This window comes from Dermacentor variabilis, chromosome 3 (genome assembly GCF_050947875.1).
Source record: "Dermacentor variabilis isolate Ectoservices chromosome 3, ASM5094787v1, whole genome shotgun sequence".
Classification (NCBI taxonomy): domain Eukaryota; kingdom Metazoa; phylum Arthropoda; class Arachnida; order Ixodida; family Ixodidae; genus Dermacentor; species Dermacentor variabilis.
This window is the reverse complement of record NC_134570.1, coordinates 55,791,621-55,815,078: the sequence shown is the minus strand read 5'-3', so window position 1 is coordinate 55,815,078 and position 23,458 is coordinate 55,791,621. Positions and strand designations below refer to the sequence as shown.

General features: G+C 43.3%; 1 protein-coding gene and 1 long non-coding RNA gene across 2 annotated transcripts; one reads left to right on the top strand and one right to left on the bottom strand.

Moving 5' to 3' along the window:
* Positions 1 to 964: 964 nt before the first annotated feature.
* Positions 965 to 19,511, bottom strand: Exo84 (exocyst complex component Exo84). The gene is made up of 16 exons (XM_075685188.1): positions 19,394 to 19,511; positions 18,714 to 18,869; positions 18,206 to 18,301; positions 16,093 to 16,184; positions 15,849 to 15,985; positions 11,640 to 11,719; positions 11,163 to 11,236; positions 10,903 to 11,020; positions 9,522 to 9,717; positions 8,627 to 8,771; positions 7,338 to 7,518; positions 5,877 to 6,007; positions 4,286 to 4,440; positions 3,523 to 3,593; positions 2,512 to 2,702; positions 965 to 1,269 (listed from the first exon to the last, which is right to left on the bottom strand). Exons 1-16 carry the CDS (start codon positions 19,452 to 19,454, stop codon positions 1,078 to 1,080), a joined length of 2,076 nt encoding a protein of 691 aa, XP_075541303.1. The 5' UTR covers positions 19,455 to 19,511; the 3' UTR covers positions 965 to 1,077.
* A 65-nt stretch (positions 19,512 to 19,576) lies between these two features.
* LOC142575665 (uncharacterized) lies at positions 19,577 to 22,761 on the top strand. Its single transcript, XR_012826693.1, has 2 exons — positions 19,577 to 19,636; positions 22,595 to 22,761. It is a non-coding gene; the product is annotated as an uncharacterized LOC142575665 (long non-coding RNA).
* Positions 22,762 to 23,458: the final 697 nt, after the last annotated feature.

Below are 23,458 nucleotides of genomic sequence, written 5' to 3'. Positions count from 1 at the left end.
GTTTTTAATGTGTGAGCTAGTAGAGTACACCTCACCCACAATTTCTGGGGAAAAAAACAAGAAATATAGATATATATGCATCTGGCATGTCTGTCTCGTATGTGAAGGCTGGTGTTACTAGAAGCCATCTGTATTGTGTTCCTGACTGGCTGTTCCTTAGTGATGCATCTGACTTGATTATGAGACAGATTATGCTGGAGGGCTGCAGATTCATTTTTAACCAGCTGGGTTTCTTTAACGTGTGCCTATGTAAACGTACAGTTTTTTCTTTTGCAACCGCCGCGGTTGCTTAGTGGCTATGGTGTTGGGCTGCCGAGCACGAGGTCGCGGGATCGAATCCAGACCACGGCGGCCGCATTCCGATGGGGGCGAAATGCGAAAACACCCGTGTACTTAGATTTAGGTGCACGTTAAAGAACCCCAGGTGGTCCAAATTTCTGGCGTGCCTCATATTCGGAAAGTGGTTTTGGCATGTTAAACCCGGTATTTTTTTAAGCTTTTATACGTTCTGCCCACACTGTAATGCTCTGCCACCTCATAGCCACTGAGCATCTGACAAGCTACTGAACTGCAAACTTCAGCATGTCACTGATAACCTTAGGTTGAATTTAGGTGGGTTCCTTAGGCGAGTGCCTCACTTACAGAGGCAACCGCCAGTCATACTGGCGGGTGTCTCTGTGGAGGCATTGACCAGGGGCGGCCGAGTTTGTTTTGCTGGACACAACTCTTTAGTGCTTGGTGGGCTTAACGAAAGCTTGGCAGCTTTTGCTTAGTGTTTGTCAGGAATGGTGATAAGTTTTTTCCATCAAGCCAGGCCAAGCTGACACAACAACGATCTAAAAAGCTCGTCTCAATGAAGTTACAAATTTTTCGCAGCCATAACTTGATCGTCGCCCTTTGCTAGCGCTCGAAAATATCAAAATGACAAACCAACCATTCCCTGCTGGCAGCGAAGTCAACGCACTTCATAAATAACTTTTTATTTTCCCAAGCAAATAAATAACGGAAATCCACTCTTGGTCTGACTACAATTCATCCCCTCGGCCTTTTGCAAGTAGCAGAAGGTAGTCTGTGGCATCAAATGAACGCGACGGCTGGATATTTTGTGACGCCCTTGTTGCTGCTTTTGGGCGGCATGCACGAAGCAAACTCCTGACGAAGTTCGTTCCAGAAGGAGGAGAGGTGCGGCAGCTTGGTGTCGCACCTCTTCTCGGCGACTTCCAGCAACGTCTCGAGCAGGAAACCTGCATTCTTTTGGATTAGTGGAACCTGTTGTGGAGGAAGGAAGCATGTTCCGTCAGGAAACCTAGGCAGCCGCTGCACGTCACAGTAAAGCACTGGTGCTTATGAGGTTGAACATGGCCAAATACTAGCCGTCTTATTCTCTAATATACCATGCATTTGCGTGGTGAGGTAAGGGCACAACAGACGCGCTACGAAAAAGAACCAGGGCAATGTTTTCATTAGTGACTTGTGGCCGTGGAAATTCGATTTAGATGCTCAAATATGGCGGAAATTGCATAACCTCAGAAAAATAGACGTTCCAAGTTTACAATTTGGGAAAAAAAAGAAAGATATCATACGTCTGCATTTGTTTCCTCTGATCGTGAATTCCTTTCATGATGCTAGAGGGCCCCTAAACCACTCTGAGCTGAGTGAGCAGTTTCTAACTCGCCTTTGCTTCCCTCTTAATTGGCACTCGCTCCTTATTGCTGCGTCAGTCTTTTCTTCTTTACGCCAACACCCACTTGTCACGATTTCACCCTTTTCAGCTACACAATGCTACTGCTGCCATACACCCAGTGCAAAATGCGCTATGCTAAACAAGCTGATTGTGCATGGCACAGGCAAATTGGGTGCATGACTGGCATGGAAAAAGCAGATGTATAGGAATTGGCATCCCTCATATTGTCGCATCATAGTGGTGGCAAAGAAATAGACAATGCCTGTACCGAGTCGCAGAAAGAGGTGGACAACGTACCTACGCCTGTCAATTTATAAACCAACCGACATCTCTTACCCTGGCACATGCACAATACTGTTATAATACAAATACCTTTATTTCAACATCAGGGATGTTAGGGGTGCACCCAAAAAGCCTATGACTAGCTTGACAGAGGGGCGCACCCCCGTACATAAACACCGGCAGCAACAGAACACTGACAGAACAATAAAAAAAAAAAAGACTACAGTGCATAGGTAAACAACATATTCAATAAAAAATTAGTGAACATCCTCTTGCAATAACAAATAAGTGAAGGCGGCAGAATTAAAACGCTCAGGAACACTAAAGAATGCAAAACTAAGAATAACGATAAGAAAAAAAAAAAAGAGGAGGCGCAAATTGGAGTAAAAAAAAAAAGGGACTAAAAATCCTATGGGGGAGCACGAAACTGGTTTTTTTGGAATTAGAGGTGGTTTGGGGACCTTTAAGTATGAAGAATTGTTTCACATTGGCCTGGGTGGGGCCTTGCAAGGTCATTAGCATGCTGAAACCAAAGACATTCTCACGTCCGACTTGAAGCTCTTGTTTGCAAGAGAGGCGTCCACGTGACGCAGATGTGCTCGAAAAGTTGTTGCCAGAGATTCCAGAATGAGAACTCGCGTGACCGGCGTGTGCAACTTGAGCAGATCGTCGAGAAGATTCAAGAAGGTCTTGCTGAAGGATACCGTGTTGGATGACAGGGACACCCAGCACTCATCTGCAAAGGATGTCAGATGCACTTTTCATTCCCAATGCATGTTGGCAAGCAGGATGTGGGATTGTAATAGCCGTCATGCCGATACGATACACTGCCTCTCGTAAAAATAGCCAGTGACGATTTTCAGAGGTATATCCAATGGTGTGTTTTAGCACGCAGCATGAACATAATTAGGAAATTTTAGGAAATTCGCAGGCGCTAGTTGGAATCAGTTGGCGCAGGACAGGGGTAATTGGAGATCGCAGGGAGAGGCCTTCGTCCTGCAGTGGATATAAAACAGGCTGATGATATGATGAACGTAATTATGTAGTGTAGACATATACTGGAAGGCTTATTTGGAACCAGTGGGCCGACAGTGACATTTAGTGACACTGTTCGCAGCCATATTGGGTTAGAAACGTTTTCCCCTTTGAACAACAAAAGAAGCAAAGATACCTTCCTAATTATTGTGTTGGTACCACCGTGTTGACATCTGTAAATGCTAACAGAGTATTCCTGTTCTACACTGTGCTAAACCTCTGAAGTGCTTCAACGAACAATATCTCAAGAAGTATTTTTGTTTCATATACTCAAATGCCACTAATTGTTCTGAAAGAAAACAATTTTAATATATATATAGAGAGAGCAATAAATGAGTAAATTCTTTTTGCTTAAAATACAACTTCAAAGACCCAATTACAGAAAATTACTTTTGCTCAAGAGAATCATCCTTACCCGATGCCCGATAAAGAGTACCTGTAAGGTACTTTTACAGAAATAAATGTGAAAGATCGGGCGACGATATGTGAACTAGGAATAATGCCTAGCCAATGAGACCTACCGTATACATATGCAGAAATATTTGAGATTCCAAGGTTGTTCATGTCGTCAAGCAGCTTCTGCAACCCTGCCCTGCGAAGACAAACATGCAACAGCACAAGAAAATCTCATTAGCTCCAACAGAACACTCGTCGCTTTACCTATTGCAGTTCTCTCACTCCGAGTGCCATTTTGTAATGTCACTCGAGTGTCACACAAGCAGCATTTATACACTGAGGAATTGTTTTTGTTTCTTTTTGTTTTCTTTCTTTCTTCTTGAAGGATGGAGGATGTGTTCTAGCCATGTGCATGATACCAGCAGAGAAGCTCATAGTTCCACTACCCCATCAGTACCGAAAGGATGTTGGCAGTTGTATAGCAGTCCTTAGCGGGTAAGCTACTAATGGTACTATGATAACTACGGCTACTATGCTAATCTAACAATGATAAGCAGCATGGTTTTGTATCACGACAAATCAGTTAGCCATCGAGAGCAAAAGGCAGGTAGGTGAGAATAAATATTTTACAATAGGAGTGAGGTTGATGAAGCACACCATCACCCACACCACCACCCCGAAAATCCACAAGGTACATCATGCAAGACGCTTGCCGAGTTGTGATACTGGCTCACTTCACAGAGGGCTTGTAAGATACATAATCCAGTAGAAGCTATATTTGTAGCTGTGTAAGTGTGTTGCACGTACAGGCCGATATAGTGTATTCTGTCAAGTACTTTAAATCGATGCAGTTAACCCATTTTCTTCTAGGCATAAAGAAGGGCTCACTTGTTGTAAAGGTTCTGTGGCCGCCACCGATCCTCTGCAGCTCTCAGTTTGATGGCTTCTAGTGCCTTGTCCCTTGAATCCGTTATAATTCGCTCGACATCATTCTTGAGAAGCTTCTCCAGGAAGAACGACAAGTCCAGGCCTATCTCCCACAGCTGGTGAAAGGTAACAGAAAATTACTCAGATGGTACAATGCCTACTCACATTTGAAATCGCTGACGTATACTAATGAAGTGAATTCATTGTTTTATACAATTCGATCGGCCTGTAAAAACTGCCTGCACACACACGAGAGAAGGTTTACTTTCCACACTTGGCCATCACCCACATGTCTACTTGGTGACGCATATGCCATGCAAGAACCTGAGAGAGATGTTGCTCTGAACTACACAATGAGAATGCCAGCCAAAACTACCTTCAGTGATACCACTTGGACAGCTCTGCTACACTGTCAAACCAAATAGCCTGGAGCAATAGCGCTGTCAACAATGGACTCGTACACTTGGGCAAAAGCCTTGATTGAGTGGTATAATAACAGCAAGGCTAGTGCGTACTGGCACGATCAAAACTGGAATGCGCGGGTCCACATATACAGTAGGCTTCCGTTAATTCGACTCCAGTTAATGCGATCGGTACCCATGCATTTCTATGGTCATAAACCTTCGCTTTTTATTTTTTAAATCCTAGAATTGGCCTTGACCAGTCAGAATGCACGTGACTGACCCTTATGGTGACCCCAACAGCGATCTCTTTACTAGAAGTGTGGGCCAGCAAGGCTTATGGGACGGTGAATGTGTTGAACACACGTCATCTGCCGTCAAAAAAGGCATATTTTTGACATGCCCTAGGAAGCATTCCAAGTAATAACGGTAGCTAACCAATATCCGATTATGGTATTTATCCGATTCTAATGTGAGCTGTGTTTCCCCCCGGAAAATTGGACTGGAAACTGCGTTTGCATGCTTTGCCGCATAACAATGTTGTATTGCGCTGAAACAGACTTTAGAAAACCGGCCGCCGCTGTGCAACAGGAAGGTAATAGACCAGTGCCCATTTTTCTTGCTAAAGGATAGGCCACGCGTTATATTCTACTTTGTTTAGGAGCTTTAATGTGGAGGCCTGTTAGAATCGGGCAAGTAGTGCCAAATGAATCAGCGGCGCATCCTGGCATTTCTTTTGAATCTTGTTTAATTCGACCCGCCGGAAAACTCGAACAATTTCGTCTGTCCTGTCAGGGCCGAATTAACGACGGAAGCCGACTGTATGTTCTTTCCGTTCAGCATACGGTACGTGTTTTCAATCAGCAATGCTATCTGGACAATGATTTACAATGCTTCCAGAGAACATAAGTCGGGCGTCGAAGTCAAATTTGTCAAGATGCGGCAGACAGAGCTTTGCACAGCTTGCTTTTTTGATGGCTTTGTCACTGCCAGCTGTCCTTTATAACAAGCAAAAAAAAAAATTAAGAAATTGCTCCAAGCAGAACAATGCACACTGGACTTGAGCACTGCCTCACCTACTATGGCAGATAGCCACTGCGACTGGTAGAAGTGATAAAAGCCACAAAGTAATGTATAGTTTTCTAACACACCCGTTCGCATTGGGTACGGACAGCCAGGATGCATTCCGTCGCCACTGACAGGGAGACTTGCGTGGTGAACACATGGTTTGAGAAGAGCTTGACGAAGTTTTGAAGTTGGTCCTTGGCCCACACAACAAAAGCTGCCGGCAAAAAAAAAAAAAAAAAAAGAAAAATGCTTATTAAACAATGAGTAAAGTATAACGCTCTTCACACCAAACAACTGGAATTACATATTTTGCAATATTTCATGAGAATAAAGGATCCTTGATCACAAAACAAGGCCATCTTTTGCTACCACTTGTATGAAAGAAATCAAAACACAAAGAATAAAGCCATGGACATACTTAAAACAAAAGTGGTCACAGTAGGCACAGATGGCCACAATAGTCTACAGGACAAATTTTCCAAATTACTGGAAGCCGAATCTATCTTTCGATGAAAGACGATGTCTTCGTGAGCAAGTTGGGGGTGAGAATGGCGTGTATGAAACATAGACTTTATTCTGAGGTCTGTAGCGACTGTCAAAAACACTAGCTGTCATGAAAGAAGAATCTAAGAATGCTCCACTTATCCATGTACCACTGATACCACCAGTACCACTATTACCACTGGTAACACACAATGGCACCATTGCTGCCGATACTATTGGTACCAATGGCACCACCAGTGGTACCGCATGATGGTATGGCACTGAAGTACCACCGGGAGTACTGGTACCAGATTTACCTTTGGGACTGTTGCACATTTTCAGACTGCACTATCTCAAGGCTAGGCTAGAAACATACGCGATATGGAAAAGTGGGGGTAACTCACCATGAAAGACATTGATGTGAAGCAAAAATTGAGGTGAATTAAGAAGATGTAGTATGTAGTAGTTGTAATCTATGCAGTGATCCATTGAATTGTAAGTGCCATGCCTTAAAATAGCATTAATTCACATTTGTCAAGGAACCCATGCCGTCTGGAGTTCTGGAGATAAGGAGTCGCAAGGAGTGGTATAAGGGGAGTAGAAAGTGAGTTAACATAGTGTTATCATTCCATTTTTGTTAAGAAGTGCTGCGCACTCAGTTCTGAGTGGGCAAGAGCATTGCGATGCAAAAGCCATTTGCCCGAGTTCCACAGATTTCGTGGTTTTCTTTGAACTGCATCACGCAACCGCCTAAGCACTTCAATATAAAGATGCTGGCTGACTGTCTGACCTTGTGGTACAAATTTAAAAAGAACAAGGTCTCATTCTTTGATGTCTGCCATCGTAAAACCAACGCAGATCATGACTGAGGCTCTAAAGAAAGAAACGCAGTGAGCAGACAAATCTTTACACATGGTCGCTACTTGGTCAACTGATGGGGACAATAGTGAAGTATGTGTGCGTAGCCACACGTGTCTAATTAACTACCCTTCCGCCTCTGTAAAAAAAATATTCTCATTACTTTTGGGTCTCCCCTTGTACAGTGCATGTCTGGGACTCACAAGAAGCGCAGCTGTTGTTGCTGCTGAATGCCTGACTGAACTCTCGTCCTGTCTCGACCATGATGCTGAAGAAGAGCTCGCACAGCTTCTTGATGTATGGTGAAGTGGCGCCTTCCATCTTCTGTTGTCGCATCGAGTATTTCAAGATGGCACTGCGGTGTTTCAGGAACAGGTCACAAGCCTTTGGGAGCAAAAGTGCAAAAGAGCAAACAAACCACAGGTGTGGTCAAATTGCAGGGTCACAAAGGTAACGAACAAAAGCTCAGATTTTAGCGAGTAAGGCTACCAGCCAGTACGGTGACTCGTAAGAGCTCTTCACTTCACCACAAAAGCAGGCAAGAAGTATGGCGAGCATAATGTAAGGATTTCTTTTGCTCTACTTCACTTCTTTATTACCATCCACCATTCACGACTGGCCGATCATGGTGATAATGTAGGAGGTAATGATAATGTAATGTCATGCTGACAATGAGCGAAAAGGAGTAGCATAGGAAGAGGATCATTATATTAACCCGGCTTAGGTTACCTTTCATGATTTGAACTAATAGTTGCAGCTTTGTTATTTACCTGTGTTAAACTGCACTCCACTAAAGAAGTGATAAGGAAACACAATATATATCTGCCTCTTATTTGAAAGCAAAAATTAGCATACAAAGGAAACTTGAGCTATGACATTGAATCTTGAAGCTTGAAAATAAAAAAGAAACTTTCATTCTGGAGAAAAAAATGATATCATTATTTCACATGAAATATTCAATGAAAAAGAGGTTACTGAAATGAATGGCTACTAAAGCTGAAGTCAAACGAAAAAAAATGAGCTTTCCAAGCTACAGGCACATGTCCAAGTGAGCTTAATAAATTTCTGCTTCACAACTTCTACTGCAAGTCAGTTATTCGCGAAGCCAACAGAAGTTAAACATAACTCAGTGGTGCATAAATAAAAACGTACTGCTTCTGCCAGCTACCAATGATCATGAGATTGTATTCAAGAGTTTGTAATGAATTAAATTTTTAAAATAAATTCTGGGGTTTTAAGTACCAGTACCACAATACAATAATGCAGGATGCTGCAGTGGGGGGGGAGGGGGGGGGGGCTCCAGATTCATTTCTACCACCTGGAGTTTTTTAACATGCACGTAAATGTAAGTACATTTCTCCTACATAGAAATGTGGCCACCTTGGCTGGGATCGATCCCATGACCGCGAGCTTAGTAGCGCAACGTCATAACTACTAAGCTATGCGGCAGGCATGTGTAACGAATGGTTAAAACGATACTACTGTGCCTGACCTGTGACGATTTCCCTAGCTTTATGAGCAAGCTGACAGCACGGCGTGCTGCCCGTGGTCCACCCTGAAGAGAACGGCCCGGCGAGACGTGCAGCTCGTTGGTCAACACGTCAACCAAGTGTTTGACACGGTAGTCAATGCGTGGCCTGGAATATAAGCAATGGCACTGATTTCAACATTTCTAAATGCTGTGCTATTTTGCTAAACTATTTTATTCAAGGTTTGAAAGAGTGGTCAAGGTCAGCGTGACTTGCATAAACGGCTTTCCTGGAAAGCAAGCCACAACACACAAAAATTCTGTCAAATTGTGCTAGAAGTGAGAAAAGAAGGCTCTCAGTAATCTATTTCAAATGAGAGAAAAAGAAGAATGCATAAACAGCAACTCACAATGCCCATGCACCTTTTTCAAACCACATTACTGATATCATGTACTAGACATTGTTTAATTGAGAAGTGGCAACCGGCTTGGGCTTTGACCACATGCACCACCTGTGCGTGCAAACCGTACACAGCAAGGGAAAAAATTTTTTTTTTATCTTGTGCATGTGTAATGCTGCCAACTATTTTTTCTTAGCATACAAGCCACCTGCATCAGCCATTTTCAAAACTGTCTCACAATCGGTGTTTTTTATTTAGCTTTTGCACCAGTTTCCTAAAAAAAAAAAAAAAAAAACTGATTTAACTGAATATAAAAGGAATCTAATCAGTGCATTAGGTAAAATTGGCACGGATGCATAAAACCACCTGAAACAAAGGATGTCACTTAGTGGATTTAGACATGGGAAAGGGCAAGCTCAGTTGCCGGATGCAAGATCTTCCATTTAGGATAGAGCAGGTCTCACTGCATTTTAATAATAAAGCTCCCATTTCGAGTGCGGAATGAGGTGCCAGCTCACTTCATCTCTTCCAGCGGCTTGGCATTCGGGTACAGGGCAAAGTGCTCCTCAGTCTTCAACACCAGGTTGACGGCCCCCTCGAAATCTCTCTCGGCCACGCACACGTCAAGGTCCTCAGGAAGTTCGGACAGCCATTCGGGCAGGACAGATCCACTCTCGCACTCGTACAGTTCCTCAGCCTCCTCTTCATCAAAAGCTGCACAAATCAAGACAAGTTCTGTACCTCACAGAACAAGCAGTGCTGCACAGTCTAGCACCACACGACACTAAGAACATAACTACACACAGAAAAAAATGTGGGAAAAGCTGCAGTATCCCTGCCAGGCCTGTAGTATCACTTTGATGATCACGTATCCTCCTCCTTGTTTATCTTTTGCCTACATATGCTGTTGAACACATATTGACATCACAAATAACAGTTCGTCCAAATAAATATATCATAAAGGTTGGGCCACATACTCTCCTGCATAGTATCACATGTCATTGCTATGCAATGTCTATACGACATTAACATCTACGTATATGTTGTTTCACGCAACATGTAGGTGTTACATGAAACAGCTACATGTTTCACATAACAATTGCAGATGGTTGAAAGCAATCTCCACACTCCTATCAGGTTGAAGCTATGCATTGCATGTAGCTGGCCCATCTCTGACATTAATGCGCTTTGGTCTGTGCCTTTGGTCTGGGCCTTGCCATAGCCCAAGAAATAGGCAAAATGGGTGGCTCAAGCAGGCTTTTGTAATAGGTCAGATACAGACTTTCACATCAGCCTGAGTTTGTGTGGAGGTAGCCACATGCTCAGCATATATGCTGAACAACGATTACAAACTGACCAGACAGTGGCATGCTTCCTACACAATTTTTTTAATAGCCAATCGTTGTTGTTCGAAATCCTCAACACTTTTTGTCAAAACATTCCTTCAGGCAAAATGCGGGAAGCTTGCAGTGCTGGCAAAGCATATCCTCTCCAGAATGTTCCTTTTAGCTTACACTTTGTCTCATCAACTTTACGCAGGACATCTGTCAGCCAATCAGTAAAGAGACCCGGCCACGTGTTCCAAAGAGGGCTGGGCCATCGTGCAATAGTAATGCATATGTGCAGCTTCCATTCAGTCGGTGTTGCATGGAGGGCAATCAGAGATTAACAATGGAGAAGCTCTTCTTCTAGTTCGTTCTTTTTTTCTTTCTGGCTGGTCGAAATGATCCCTAGCTTTCACTGCATTGTGCAGTGGAAGTGAGATAGCGCGCAGTCTTGCTAATACAGATAATAATTCTGTGATAGGTGGCCTTTCTGAGATCAAAGCAGAGGATCGTAATGCTGGCCACAAGCACAGGCCAACTATGTCCCCATGACAGCTATTGGAGTAAAACTTACGGTTGTTGTCAATGCTCAGCAGGCTGCCCTTTGGGTCAAGCAAAGCCGATTCCCGCTTGAGGGAAACAGCTGCCATCTTGGCCTGTTTCGTCTGCTCTATTGCTTCCATCCAGACTCTCTGTAGACACAAAACACACATGCACATAAAGAGCTCGCAAATTTCATTCAGACATTTTGATTAAACGATGAGCTTCAGCTTGAGCATTAAACAGTTTTATGATAAATGTAAGGACCAGGACACAAGCTCTGACATTATTTACCTTTTCAGCAGCAGTTTCGCATTGAAATTGCCGTGCATGTGGAAATGTCAATATCCTGAAGCAGTTCTTTGTTTCTGAAAAGTAAATCACCGCACTTGGTGGTCACAGTTTGGGCACAAGTTTCATCAGCATAAATATAATCACTTCAAGAATAAACAGGAACAAGTGTTTCCTTTGAGATGCAGCTTTTATACCAGTGTTTACACCACACTCTAGAGTCTAGGCAATGAGTATACATACTGGCAAGGCACATTCGGCACTTCAGAGGATCATAATAACTCCAATTCAATCTTTGTCATGTCCACTTATTGTTTAGTACAATGTGTACATCTGCATACAACATTTGCAAGCCTCAAAAGAAAAGGGATAGGAAAGATACAGAAAAAAAAGTATGATACAACCATAAAGTCACATGCTGCAATCCGTTAAATCTAATTGCTCAAATGTGGACATGCAACCTAAAAAGGAGAAACTTACTCTGGTCCTCTTTCACATTGACTACTGCAAGATTGTCCAGCTCGTAAAGCATTTGGAACCGGTACTGGACTGTGCCTCTCCTGGGAGAAAAATGAGCAAAAGGACAGCAGGGTTACATGTTTGACATTTTGAATGGCTACGAGTGAAAAAAGGTTAGCATTGAAAGAGAGAGACAATGTTCATGACTGAATTATGGCTGTAGGCAGAGTAATACAAAATAATCTGTTGCTGCATGGGCAGGCTGGTTGAAACTTTGGAGAGGCAGATGAACACAAATTGCAGACGGGTCAGTACAGATCTTGCACTCACAACCGATTTTCAACAATCACTGAAAGAAAGAAAAAAAAATATTGAAAAAAACACTTCATTTTCAAACAGACATACAGAGGTATTTTGCAGAAGTGTTCCAGCGAATGTAATAAACTCAGCAGCAAGAGTGACATCCATGCTGTCCCATCTTCTGCACTTTGTGCTTGTCTCTTATATGCTATGATGGATTCCCCAGGCAAAACAATCACAGAGAGTGTAAAGCAACTAAACAACAAAGGCTTTATTGGATGAGCTAGGGAATAAAAAAAAAAGAAAGAAAGGAAAGGGAAAAAGCAAGGAACCAAAATATGTATAATATGTTTTCCTTTGGTGTTCTTTCTTCGACCTTTTCTTTCACGTCTTTCCTTCTTTTACACGTATTTCATGGATCAAGCAGTAATGCCTCAATTGCCAGTCACTACCCCCGTTAGTCATGCCTTCTCTATTTCCTACCTTTTCACTCACTGTTTTTTTCCTTCTTTTCTTTACTGAGCGGGCAATTTGACCTGCACACTGTAGGTCATAGGCGCTTGAACAGGTGACCAACAGGGGGTGCCTAAACTCCCTACAGTGCACCATGCTCCCCCGGCACCTTCACCAGCTCACTCTGGCTGCATACTAGCTAGTCGCAAAGTTGCCAAGTGTTTCAAATGAAGACATGCAAGAATTTCTCTCAAGAAATGAAGGAATGTGAAAGTAGTATGCAGCACCTCCAATTTGGCCAATGCACATAGCAACATTTTCATTGTTGCCAATTTTGTCTGTTCTACAGGGGCACCAGGCACCGTGAGACAAATCTGTGCCAACTTAAGCAGGCCTAGAGGGACCACTGCCCCTTGTCTCCCCCGTCTGCAAGCCTGCGCTTTAAACTAAGGACTGGTGTCTTGTGCTTCCAATGACAAACATCAGAAGGGAGCCTTTATGGCTCAGCTAATCATAAACAGAGGACAGCCATGCCTGCATCATCATCATTCTATTTTAGGTCCACTGCAGGATGATGGCATCTCCCAATGATCTCCGATTGCCCCTGTCATCTGTAATCTGGCTCTGTCATATTTTTGGACTGAATAACTTTAATGAAAGGTCCTGCGAGCTACGGGACGCAAGGTCCCATAGAGCGGGCTACTCCCACGTTGGGACTGGGAGTTGTAACTCCCTGGCCGCATCGTGGGCTCGCTGGACGGCCCAGAGCTGCTCCGCCAGGTCCGTACTGCGTAATGCTTCTTGTAGCCTGGCGGACTCTTGATCCTTGTTTGCGTGGGTCCGACCACACGGCCAGAGCAAGTGATGTACATCTAGTGTGTGGGCTCTGTCATATGCCCACAAATTAACTAATCTCATCACACCACCTAACCCTCTGCCATCACTTGATTGCACTTACTTTCCTTTGGAACTGATTCTGTTGCTCTTATGGACCACGGGTTATTTGCGCTAAGCATTATATTAATATGTCTGTGCAACTCTATTTTTTCCCTCTTTATTTCAGCCATATTATTGGCTACACTGGTTTGCTCCCTAATCCATACTGTTGTCTTACTGTTTCTTAACATCATGCCTATAATTCTAGATTAAGGAGAGACTTGCATAACATTTTTTACTTCATATTCTTTGTCTGTCCTAAATTACAATTCAAACCCTAAGTAATTTACTATAACACTTGTTTCTGCAAGCCTGTTTTGGTTTCGGTGCCCGGGAAAAGGATGCATCATGACATCATTATACAGTGGGCTCGCTGTCTTCCTGCGTTCACTGAGGCTGTCACACGAGAGCACAGCAAGAAACACGAGTGGCACTCTTGCTTTTATTTTTATGAGCAACATCACCATAATTAGCTTTACCAATATAGAATGTCAGCAAATTTTCCTCTATGTCATGACATCGTGACACTGCCAATGACATCTGCCACGGTAGCCCAGTGGCTGTACTGCTAAGCTCTAGGTTGCAGGTTTAACATTGGCCGCGGCGGACACATTTCGATGGGGGTGAAATACAATAATGCTCGTGTACTTACTACATTTCATCATCATCACCATCACCACCATAAACAACAACAATAACAATCTATTTTAAGTCCACTGCAGAACGAAGGCCTCTCCCTGCAATCTTCAACTACCTCTGTGCTTTGCCAACTTATTCCAACTTGCGCCTGCAAATTTCTTAATTTTATCACCGCACCTACTCTTCTGCCATCATCGACTGCATTTCCCTTCTCTTGGCACCCATTTTGTAACCCTAACGGTCCACCGGCTATCTAACCTATGCATTACATGACCTGCCCAGCTCCATTTCTTTCTCTTAATGTCGATTAGAATATCGGCTATGCCCGTTTGCTCTCTGATCCACACTACTCTCTTCCTGTCTCTTAATGTTACGCCTATCATTCTTTGTTCCATTGCTCTTTGTGTGGTCCTTGACTCGTTTTCGAGCATCTTTGTCAGTTCCCAAGTTTCTGCCCCATATGTTAGCACCGGTAGAATGCACTGGTTGTACACCTTTCTTTTTAGTGATAGTGGTAAGCTTCCAGTAAGGATCTGAGTATGTCTGCCGTATGCGCTTCAACCGAATTTTATTCTTCTGTAAATTTCCTTCTCATGATCAGGGTCCCCTGTGAGTAATTGTCCTAGGTAAACAAATTCCTTCGCATACTCTAGAGGCTGACTGGCAATCCCGAACTCTTGTTCCCTTAGCAGGCTATTGATCATTATCTTTGTTTTCTGCATGTTAATCTTCAACCCCACTCGTACTATCTCTCTTTTAAAGTTCTCAATCGTTTGTTGTAACTTGTTCGCAGCGTTGCTGAATAGGACAATGCCATCTGCAAACCAAAGGTTGCTGAGATATTCGCCACTGATCCTTACCCCTAAGCCGTCCCAATTTAATAGCTTGAATACGTCTCCAAGCACGCAGTGAATAACATTGGAGAGATTGTGTCTTCTTGTCTGACCCCTTTCTTTATAGGTGTCTTCCTAATTTCCATGTGGAGAATTAGGGTAGCTGTGGAATCTTTGTAGATATTTTCCAAAATATTTACATAAGCTTCATTTACTCCTTGATTATTTAGTGCCTCTACGACTGCTGAGATTTCTACTGAATCAAATGCCTTTTCGTAATCTATGAAAGCCATTAGAGAGGTTGATTATACTCTGAAGATTTCTCGATTACCTGAGTGACTACATGGATGCGATCCATTGTACAGTATTCCTCCCTGAAGCCAGCCTGTTCCTTTGGTTGACTGAAGTGTTACCCTTACTCTATTGGAAATTATCTTCGTGAATATTTTATAGAATACTGGAAGTAAGCTAATGGGCATATAATTTTTCAATTCTTAAACGTCTTTCTTTTTGTGGATTAGTATAATGTTTAGGTGCACGTTAAAGAACCATAGGTGGTGAAAAACTAATCCGAAGTACCCCAATACAGCGGGCCTCATAATCATATTATGGTTCTGTCATGAAAAACTGGAAAATTTAATTAACATTACTGTCAATTATGCTAGGCCTGGTATACCAAACCAACTTTAGTATGAAATTAAAGTATCGTAATTGCACAAATGTGAGCTTCTTTTAGAACTTTCTAGCCTCATGAGGCGTTATATCCGAGTTTATGACACGTATAATCTCATTATTTTTTCTTTGTTTTCTTCGGGGGCAACGAAAGTCTTTCCTCACATTATATTTGTGGTCGTGTCATTTACGTCCAAATACGATATCTTGCGAGTGTTTCCCAACCTTCATACTTTGCTAAGTCTTGTCCTTCTAAGTGCAAGAAGCGTGTGATAGAGTTCCTCCAACTGCAAAAATACATGTCAATACTCCCTTAGGAATGGACTTAGTTATTTCTCAATCAAAACAGAGGCGCACAATGACACCACGACAAAAAAAATGTGTACACGACCTTTACCTATGAGGCAGCCAGTCAGCAAGCAGCAGCCCGTCCGACAGCAGCACCACGTAAATCTTGCACTCGGTGCCATCCGCTTTCACCTCCATCATCTCACCAGCACGGACAATGTGCCTGTCCTTCACATCAAGCAGCCGCTGAACAGAGAGCGACAAAAGGGAGCAAGAGCTGTAACAGGTATTTTCAAGCTCACCAAGGTTTTCTTTAGTTGCATTACATGTTATCTGCTACAAGTGCTACGTACAGTGCAACCTTCGACCTTTTCCAGAAGTGTTGAGAGGCTACGTCGTGGGTCCTCCTCTTTCTTCTCAGAAGTGGACACATTATTTGTGGACCCTACGAAATGAACAGTGTTAAAATGGATCACGAAACGCTTATACATGCACACTGGGTTTATTCGTTTGTACGGCCAGTACTCACGCGACTAACATTCTTTCAGAATCGATCCAACTGCAGGGTGTGTGTGCGTGTGATCACTGAGTACGTGTCACTTTTTAATTAAACCTCACTGATGCCAATTGGAGTCACTGGGCATGTGCCACCCTTCATTGACAAAAGAAAATTGAGGCACAACCCATCTCACGATGACTGTCGATGGTAATGCGTTATCATTGAATCAATATAACAACACAATGTATTACCATTGTCGAAACAAGTTATGTACGAGGCATGCACTGCAACAGGACTCCTCTTTTGCGATTCCCTAAGAACACTCGTTGCCATCTAGTGCCGTTGCCGCAAACCCTGCACATGGCCTGCAAGATGCACGGCACACACTGATTCGTGCAATCGCTGAGAAATGCGTCATGCGGCAATCTGGCTATTTTCCCGCGCTTCTTTCTGGACACGCTGCACTACCTGGTGGCTTTGCCGAGAAGTCTGCGTGTGGACTCCGATATGAGAAGCATGGTGCACCAGTACCTATGAAAGCTGAGAATTGTGAGTTTGCTTGCCGCACACTCAGTGGCACATACTTGGAGACCCAAGTTGGCGAGAGGTTCATTGAAGAGCGGCACGTACCTGGTGCATTTGTGGTGCAGCCTGCTAATGCGGCGGGTTCTTGCCCTTAAGGAACCCTTGTGACGTGGGTTCGATTTGGATTAGCATCAAATAAATTTAAGATATATTCTCCATCACTGCAGAGCAGCACATTCCCAGTGGCACATATGTAGTTATCCAAGTTGGTAACTTTGTTTGGAGCACACACCTACTGGCACAAGCCCAGTACTCCAAGTTGGCATCAAGGGGTTTCTTCGAACTGCAGTACCTACTCAGTCCCGCATCTACAGTGACCCTTGTCTGCGTGAGAGGTTCGTTTAAGAGCAGCACGTCCGTACACATTGCCACACACTCGATGACCCAAGTTGGTCCAAGGGTTGGTTTCGAACCCTGTTCCCTCAGCACAGCAGCCCAATGCGCTACCCATTCTACCACGAACCACCCAGTACCCAAGTAGGCGGGAAAACGGTTAGATACAAACATAGATAGATATATAGATGGCCCCCAGAAAGTGCGTGAAGTACCCTAAGAATGCTAGTGCATTAAAAATAATTTACAATTTCTGCGGTGCTGGGCAGAATCAAACCTGTATCATATATATATTCAGAGAGTATTGTCTGGATATGTATTCACAGGTGTGCCACACACAAACTTTGCAGTGGTGCTGCTAGAGGAGCCCGGATGCGTACACAGGGGCAAATAAAATATATTACGTAGTGGAGAGCATCACCGTTGGAACTTCTGAATGAACCTTGTATGCTCAGCATGCTGCTCTTAAAAATACATCAAAGAGAAAATAATTTGATCTGTATTAGTAAATTACACCTCAACCATACCAAAAAAAGAAGACCAATCATTTATCATAAGAAGTGGCTTGGTTAGCCAGAAGAGATGAAAAAACAAGAAACAGGTGGCACTGCTTTCTTGAAGTTCCTGCATGTCATGGACTTTGATGGCATTAGCTCAAGCGAAGCTAATTATTTATGGTAAAGCTTTTATATGTTATACACTAAAAGTTTCAAAAACTTTCTCAGCCAGAACGGCCCAGATATCAAGATGTAGCTTGAAATCCACAATGTCCTGTTTAGGTGCCAGTGGTGGCGTTTCGGCAGGAAATTTAAGAAACTGATCTTTGACCTAGCATTTTTTTCTTCCAATAATGAACATTCTACCATGAAAGCGGAGTTTTTAAAGAATATGTCTAAACTGTTTACTATTTCTCTTTAGTGCCCATGCATTTAAGTTTTATGCACCAAAGAGAAAAGACAGAGTGAACGAGTGTACTGCCGCATGCCAGGCAAGCAGCAATATTGTTCATAAACATAAACAGACATGCTTTCAAAGAATTACGACACCACCTTTGCTGTCTGTGATGGAGATTTCTTGCAAAGACTGCATGACATTCTGCTGCTCAGTAAGCATGTGGCTGAGCTGGTACATTTCGCTCTCCAGGTCTGGACGCATGGAGTTATTCGTCAAAGAGGATAGCAGTGTGAGCTCAGTGGTGCGGGCTCGATGAACTTTCTCAACATGCACGAAGGAAAAGACTGCGAAGCAATTTTACGTCTTAGCAACATGAGCATCAATCAAGATCATTAATATCATGAACATTAAGAGGAACAGTCAATGAGTCAACGAGTGATATAAAACATTATTTTCTTGCCCTAAAGTGTATCGTGGTTCACAGCAAGAGACAAACATCACCCTGCATGCAAGCAGAACTGGTTCTTCACTATAGCCGATACTGTCAAAATGTTTGGTGCATCTGTAAGGAAAACTGTCCGTAGATCATGTGGTGCTGTTAACACGCTAGCAGATGTGTCACAAGAAACACGCGTAGGGGAGAAAAAGTAATGAAAAGGATACAGGAGATCTCCTTTGCAGTCTCAATGAACTGCATGTAGTTCTTGTAGACATTTTTCTTCAACAAGTTGTTAGTTTCGTCAGCGAGGTTTGCAATCTGCTGCCTCTCGTTCAGTATGGCATCTATCCTGACGGAACTCTCAACTAAATTCTTTACATCTGGAAGGATACCGAAAAGAATTAAAAAGAAAAAAAATACAATGGGTCATTCACCCAAAAATACGGTGGCACAGAGGCCACCTTAGAAGGCATTGGCAGGCGCGCTTCGTGCAATATTTGCTACAACGTGACAATAGGCGAGCAGCACATCAATACTACATCTGCCCATACACGGTTGATGGTCGCAAACTTTTAGGAAGCGAAAGCAACACGCCCTAGTTTCGGCACAAAGTGAGCGACAACGCCACGCTCTGACTTTTACAGAAGGCATCTGCGTGAAAGCTGCGGATAGCGTTTGCTGTAATGAGACAATACGTAAACGACAGTGCCAAACGTCCGCTGACACTCTGCAATTTCATCCTCACAAAACTTTGCGTTGCGGAATAGAGAGCAGCAGAACACGCCCCCAAAACAGCAACCTCTCGATCACTACAAAACAAACCCTCTTTTTGTTCAGTGGCCAACGTGGCAAGTAAATTAATCGATTAATACAAGTGTGCTTTGAAGTGTGCAATAAAACGTACAATTTGTTGGACTAAAACCCGGCGACGTAAACTTGTCGCCGACCGCTACGTATTCCGCCATTCTTAAAGGCCGTGTCTGCTGTGCCCGGGGCACAGCAGACGAAAGGTGCCCGAAATGTCTACGTTCACCCATGACGTCACGTCCGCTATAACCCATGATGTCACATCCGCTCATTTCCATGGCGTCTGTCTACGGAGCCGGCTGCGCCGCGAAGCGGTCCGTATTCCGTGCCCACTTAGAGCGTGAGTAATTCATCTTTCCACGCTATATGCGTGTAATAAAGGATTGGGGCTGTGAGCTGTTTGATGCGTTACCATTAGGTACCTTGTGCGCATATTTTGCCTCATGGCCGCATCAAATTGCAGCCGGCATGTGGAATGGGCTGTGGCATCTTATATGGAGCTGCTCATGTGAGTGGTATTGCCTCCGTCAGGATCGTCAGTGCGTGCACAGAACCTTTCAGTAGTCTGATTCAGGGGAGGGTGCGCGTAAGAACGAGGACGTAAGAAAGCACTGGCATGACGAGCTGTTCCGTCAGATCGCGTTACATCGCGCTTTTTTTCTAAGACCATCTCGCTCTAGCGAGAGGATCTTAGAACAGCATTACTACTGCTTTTTTACAGTTTTGCTGCGGCTCATTTAATCATCACCTGCATTCTTTTAATAATACAAATGGCATCGCTCCGCGGAAGAGCGTCTCTTGAAGTTTCCAAACAAGAGCCAATGCCGCCGTGCCTGCTGCATACACGCTTATACCTTTCCTAACGCAGCTAAGACGCGGCACTAGCTCTGCTACTGCGTGATACAGGGTCACTGTGATAATAAAATTAAAAAGAACAAACGAAATTAATGCAGAAAATGTCAAACGTTGCCAAGTGTGATAAACGGACCTGCCTCGCTAGATGAGTTGAAGAAATCGGCGTCGTGAAGTCAGCTTCGCCGCAGTATACTAGCGTTACGCGGTGAAGCATGTCAGAACTGAAGAGTGACCGCTTTCACCGACATATATAATATGTGTTCCTTAATGATGTACTTGTGGACCTGCCGTCTCCTATTAAATTACGCGCGCCGAGGCGCCTAAGTGTACTGGCCGGCCTTCAGCGCTATTTCGGACGTGGCTGTGATGCTTTGAACCGTTGGCTTGTCGACCTCGTAAGCCAGTTAATGTTTACACGGCCATTTTTTTCTGAACTGTTGATTTCTTCCATAATAGCTACGTAATTTCGTAGTTTCCTGTTCAACTGCTTTGTCATTGTCAATGTCATATTGTATGTCACTGGGAAACCGCCGAACGCAGGGAACTCACTCGCATGCGGGGAACTGCATAACTAGCCACTGGATTAGCGTGCCTCTTGGGAAGCTGCTTTGCATCAAAGGCGAGGTACCCTTGCTATGATTAACCGCAAAACATGTATGTCTATCTGCTTAACATATTTGTATTGCGATGAAGCTAACCTTACGGAACCGAATTTCGCAACGCTTTTTAGACTCCTGCATCTCTACCAGCCACTACCAAACGCTTGTCGGTACGTTTCTTGGCAAAGGTCCAGCTAAATCTCCCCTGTTGGGAGTGGGGGTGGGGGGGGGGGGCTCACGTATATGAAAACTGCCAAGGAAAGCAGTTGCCCTGATGAAGGCACGCTCCCCTGTCGAAACATTAGCACCAGCCTGTTCGACCACCGTTATCACCGCAACATATTTGTGTGTTGCGGTGAAGCATGCCGATATTGGGAAATATTTACGTGAATCTGGAATGTACGGTTTCTGTCAGCGACGAACCTAATGTTCTACTCTCAACAAAGCAGATTTTCGCGGCAGGATGCATGATGTCTTGAGAACTTTTGTTGGCTAAAGCCACACATGCCAGGTTAGCTCTTGTCACAATAATACGCTTTACCGCAATACACAAGAGGCCTCGCTGCGGGACACGCCCGCCGTAGTTAGCCAAAACCTTACGTGACCGTTCACTGCAAAACACCTCCTGTATTGCGGTGATTCGTAATAAAGCACATTTGTCAGTTTAGAATGTAAAGACCCTTGCCCTTCGCTTTTGTAATATTATGACTCAGTTTAATGAGAACATGTATTCACTGCTAAAAAACATCCACATTGAAATAGAGATATGAACACTGATGGCAGCCTGTGTGATGTTTTATCCCTTTACTTTTTTGTGTAGCTGTCACGCTGCCATTATTAAATTTTCCTGTACTTTGTAAGGTGCTGACGTACATAACATTACATCACAAGGAGCCACTGTGTAATTAGTGTTCAAAGACCAGTGTGATGGCTTTTCTCAAGAAAGGTTTGGGTTATGTTGTTGTGAAGGTTTTTTTTTTAGTGAGGTAGCTTTCTGAGAAGAAATCAGATGTCAGGAAATAGACCTCAATGACACAGTAATCTTGGCTGCCTTTTGCTCAAACGTGCCCTAGACATAATTGAGTAATTTGCACTTGCAACTGGACAGCAGCCTTAGCTTGGGAGACCAGTGATATGGCATATTTTATCAAACTAGGTGACACATAGCATTACCAGTCCGAATAGAGACCTGTTTAAATGTTTGTCACCTTTAACACTTAGATTTTCGACCATGAATTCAGAAAAATCTGTAGCACATTTAGAACCTAGATTTTAAATGCTGTACAAGTTGGCTTCTTGTTCACTGCAGCTGTGCTCGGCTTCTGTCCAAACGGGAGAGCACTTCTGCACAGCTTATTAGGGAACATTCTTAATTACATACCTTCTTTTTATTTATCTCGCCTACAATAACAATCAAATGCTTATAGCACATGAATGTGCTGTGCATGAATCTTAACTTACAATGCCATGTTCAACAGCACAGTGCATGTAGCTTGTGTTCGTTCATTCAAGCTAAGCATTGCTACAGCCTTTAACTGTAGGTACCATAGTATGAGAGCAGAGAAATGGATATGCAAAGACAGTTGGGCACATTGAGACAACATCTTTGTTGTGTGTGAAAAGGTGACAGATACACAATATGGGGAGAATGCATGCACTTTCATATTTTCTCGCGCACAAAAAAAGCCGGAGGAATAAGGTTTCTTCACTGTGCCATAGAAACTATATGTTTGCTCTCAAAGGTAATTCTGATTCATTGAATATGTTCCTGTGCTGTGTTTATTTTCTTGAGTGTGCTTTAGTTTTTGCACGTTAATGTTTCAAACTCGTTTTTATTTTCACAGACTGAACATCCCACGTCTTGGTTTGACTTCCTGGTACAGGATACTTGCACTTAGCATGGAATGATGAAGCAGAGCAGTGTACTTTTATTAAATGTGCAGATTTTAGCAGTATAACAGCCGTTCATTAAAAAAACATGTGTGCTGAAAATAAAGTGTTCTTACCCACATTCCTCGTTGTCTATTTATTTATTTATTAATACTGTCAACCCTCATAGAGGGTCATAACAGCGAGGACAATACAATTACATAAATCAAATATGGACAATGTCAATGTACGTAAAGTTGCTTAACACTTGTCAATTCACAGTGAATAAGATGTTCACTTGAATGCTGTTCAGCACACTTCTGACATTTATCAAAATACGTACAATGAATATCAAGTCGCACATATCACTTGGCACTTCAAAACTAAATCGAAAACTCCCATAAATATGCTTCAGCAGCATTTTCAAAGTCGGTGACATCTTTTAGGCTAACAATAGCGTTTGGCAATTGGTTCCACATTTCTATCGCATCCAGGAAAAATGAGTATCGATATGTATCACTGTTGGTACAGTCCGGCTTTATGACGTAGTCGTGGTTAGTTCGCAGGTATCTTTTGCCTGGAGAATGTAGATATTTGAGCTTATCAATCTAAAGTTGATCCTGCATTATTTGATAAAGCACCTTCAGCCTATATTTTTTCCTACGTACCTCAAGAAGATAGAAGTTGCAACGCTGTAACATAAGCGTGACCGATTCCTTCCTTCGGTATGTCGAACAAATAAAACGTGCCGCCAGACTCTGTATCCTTTCTAACTTCCTCTTAAGCGTCACTTGATGGGGACTCCAAACAACGGCTGAATATTCTAGTATCATCCTAAT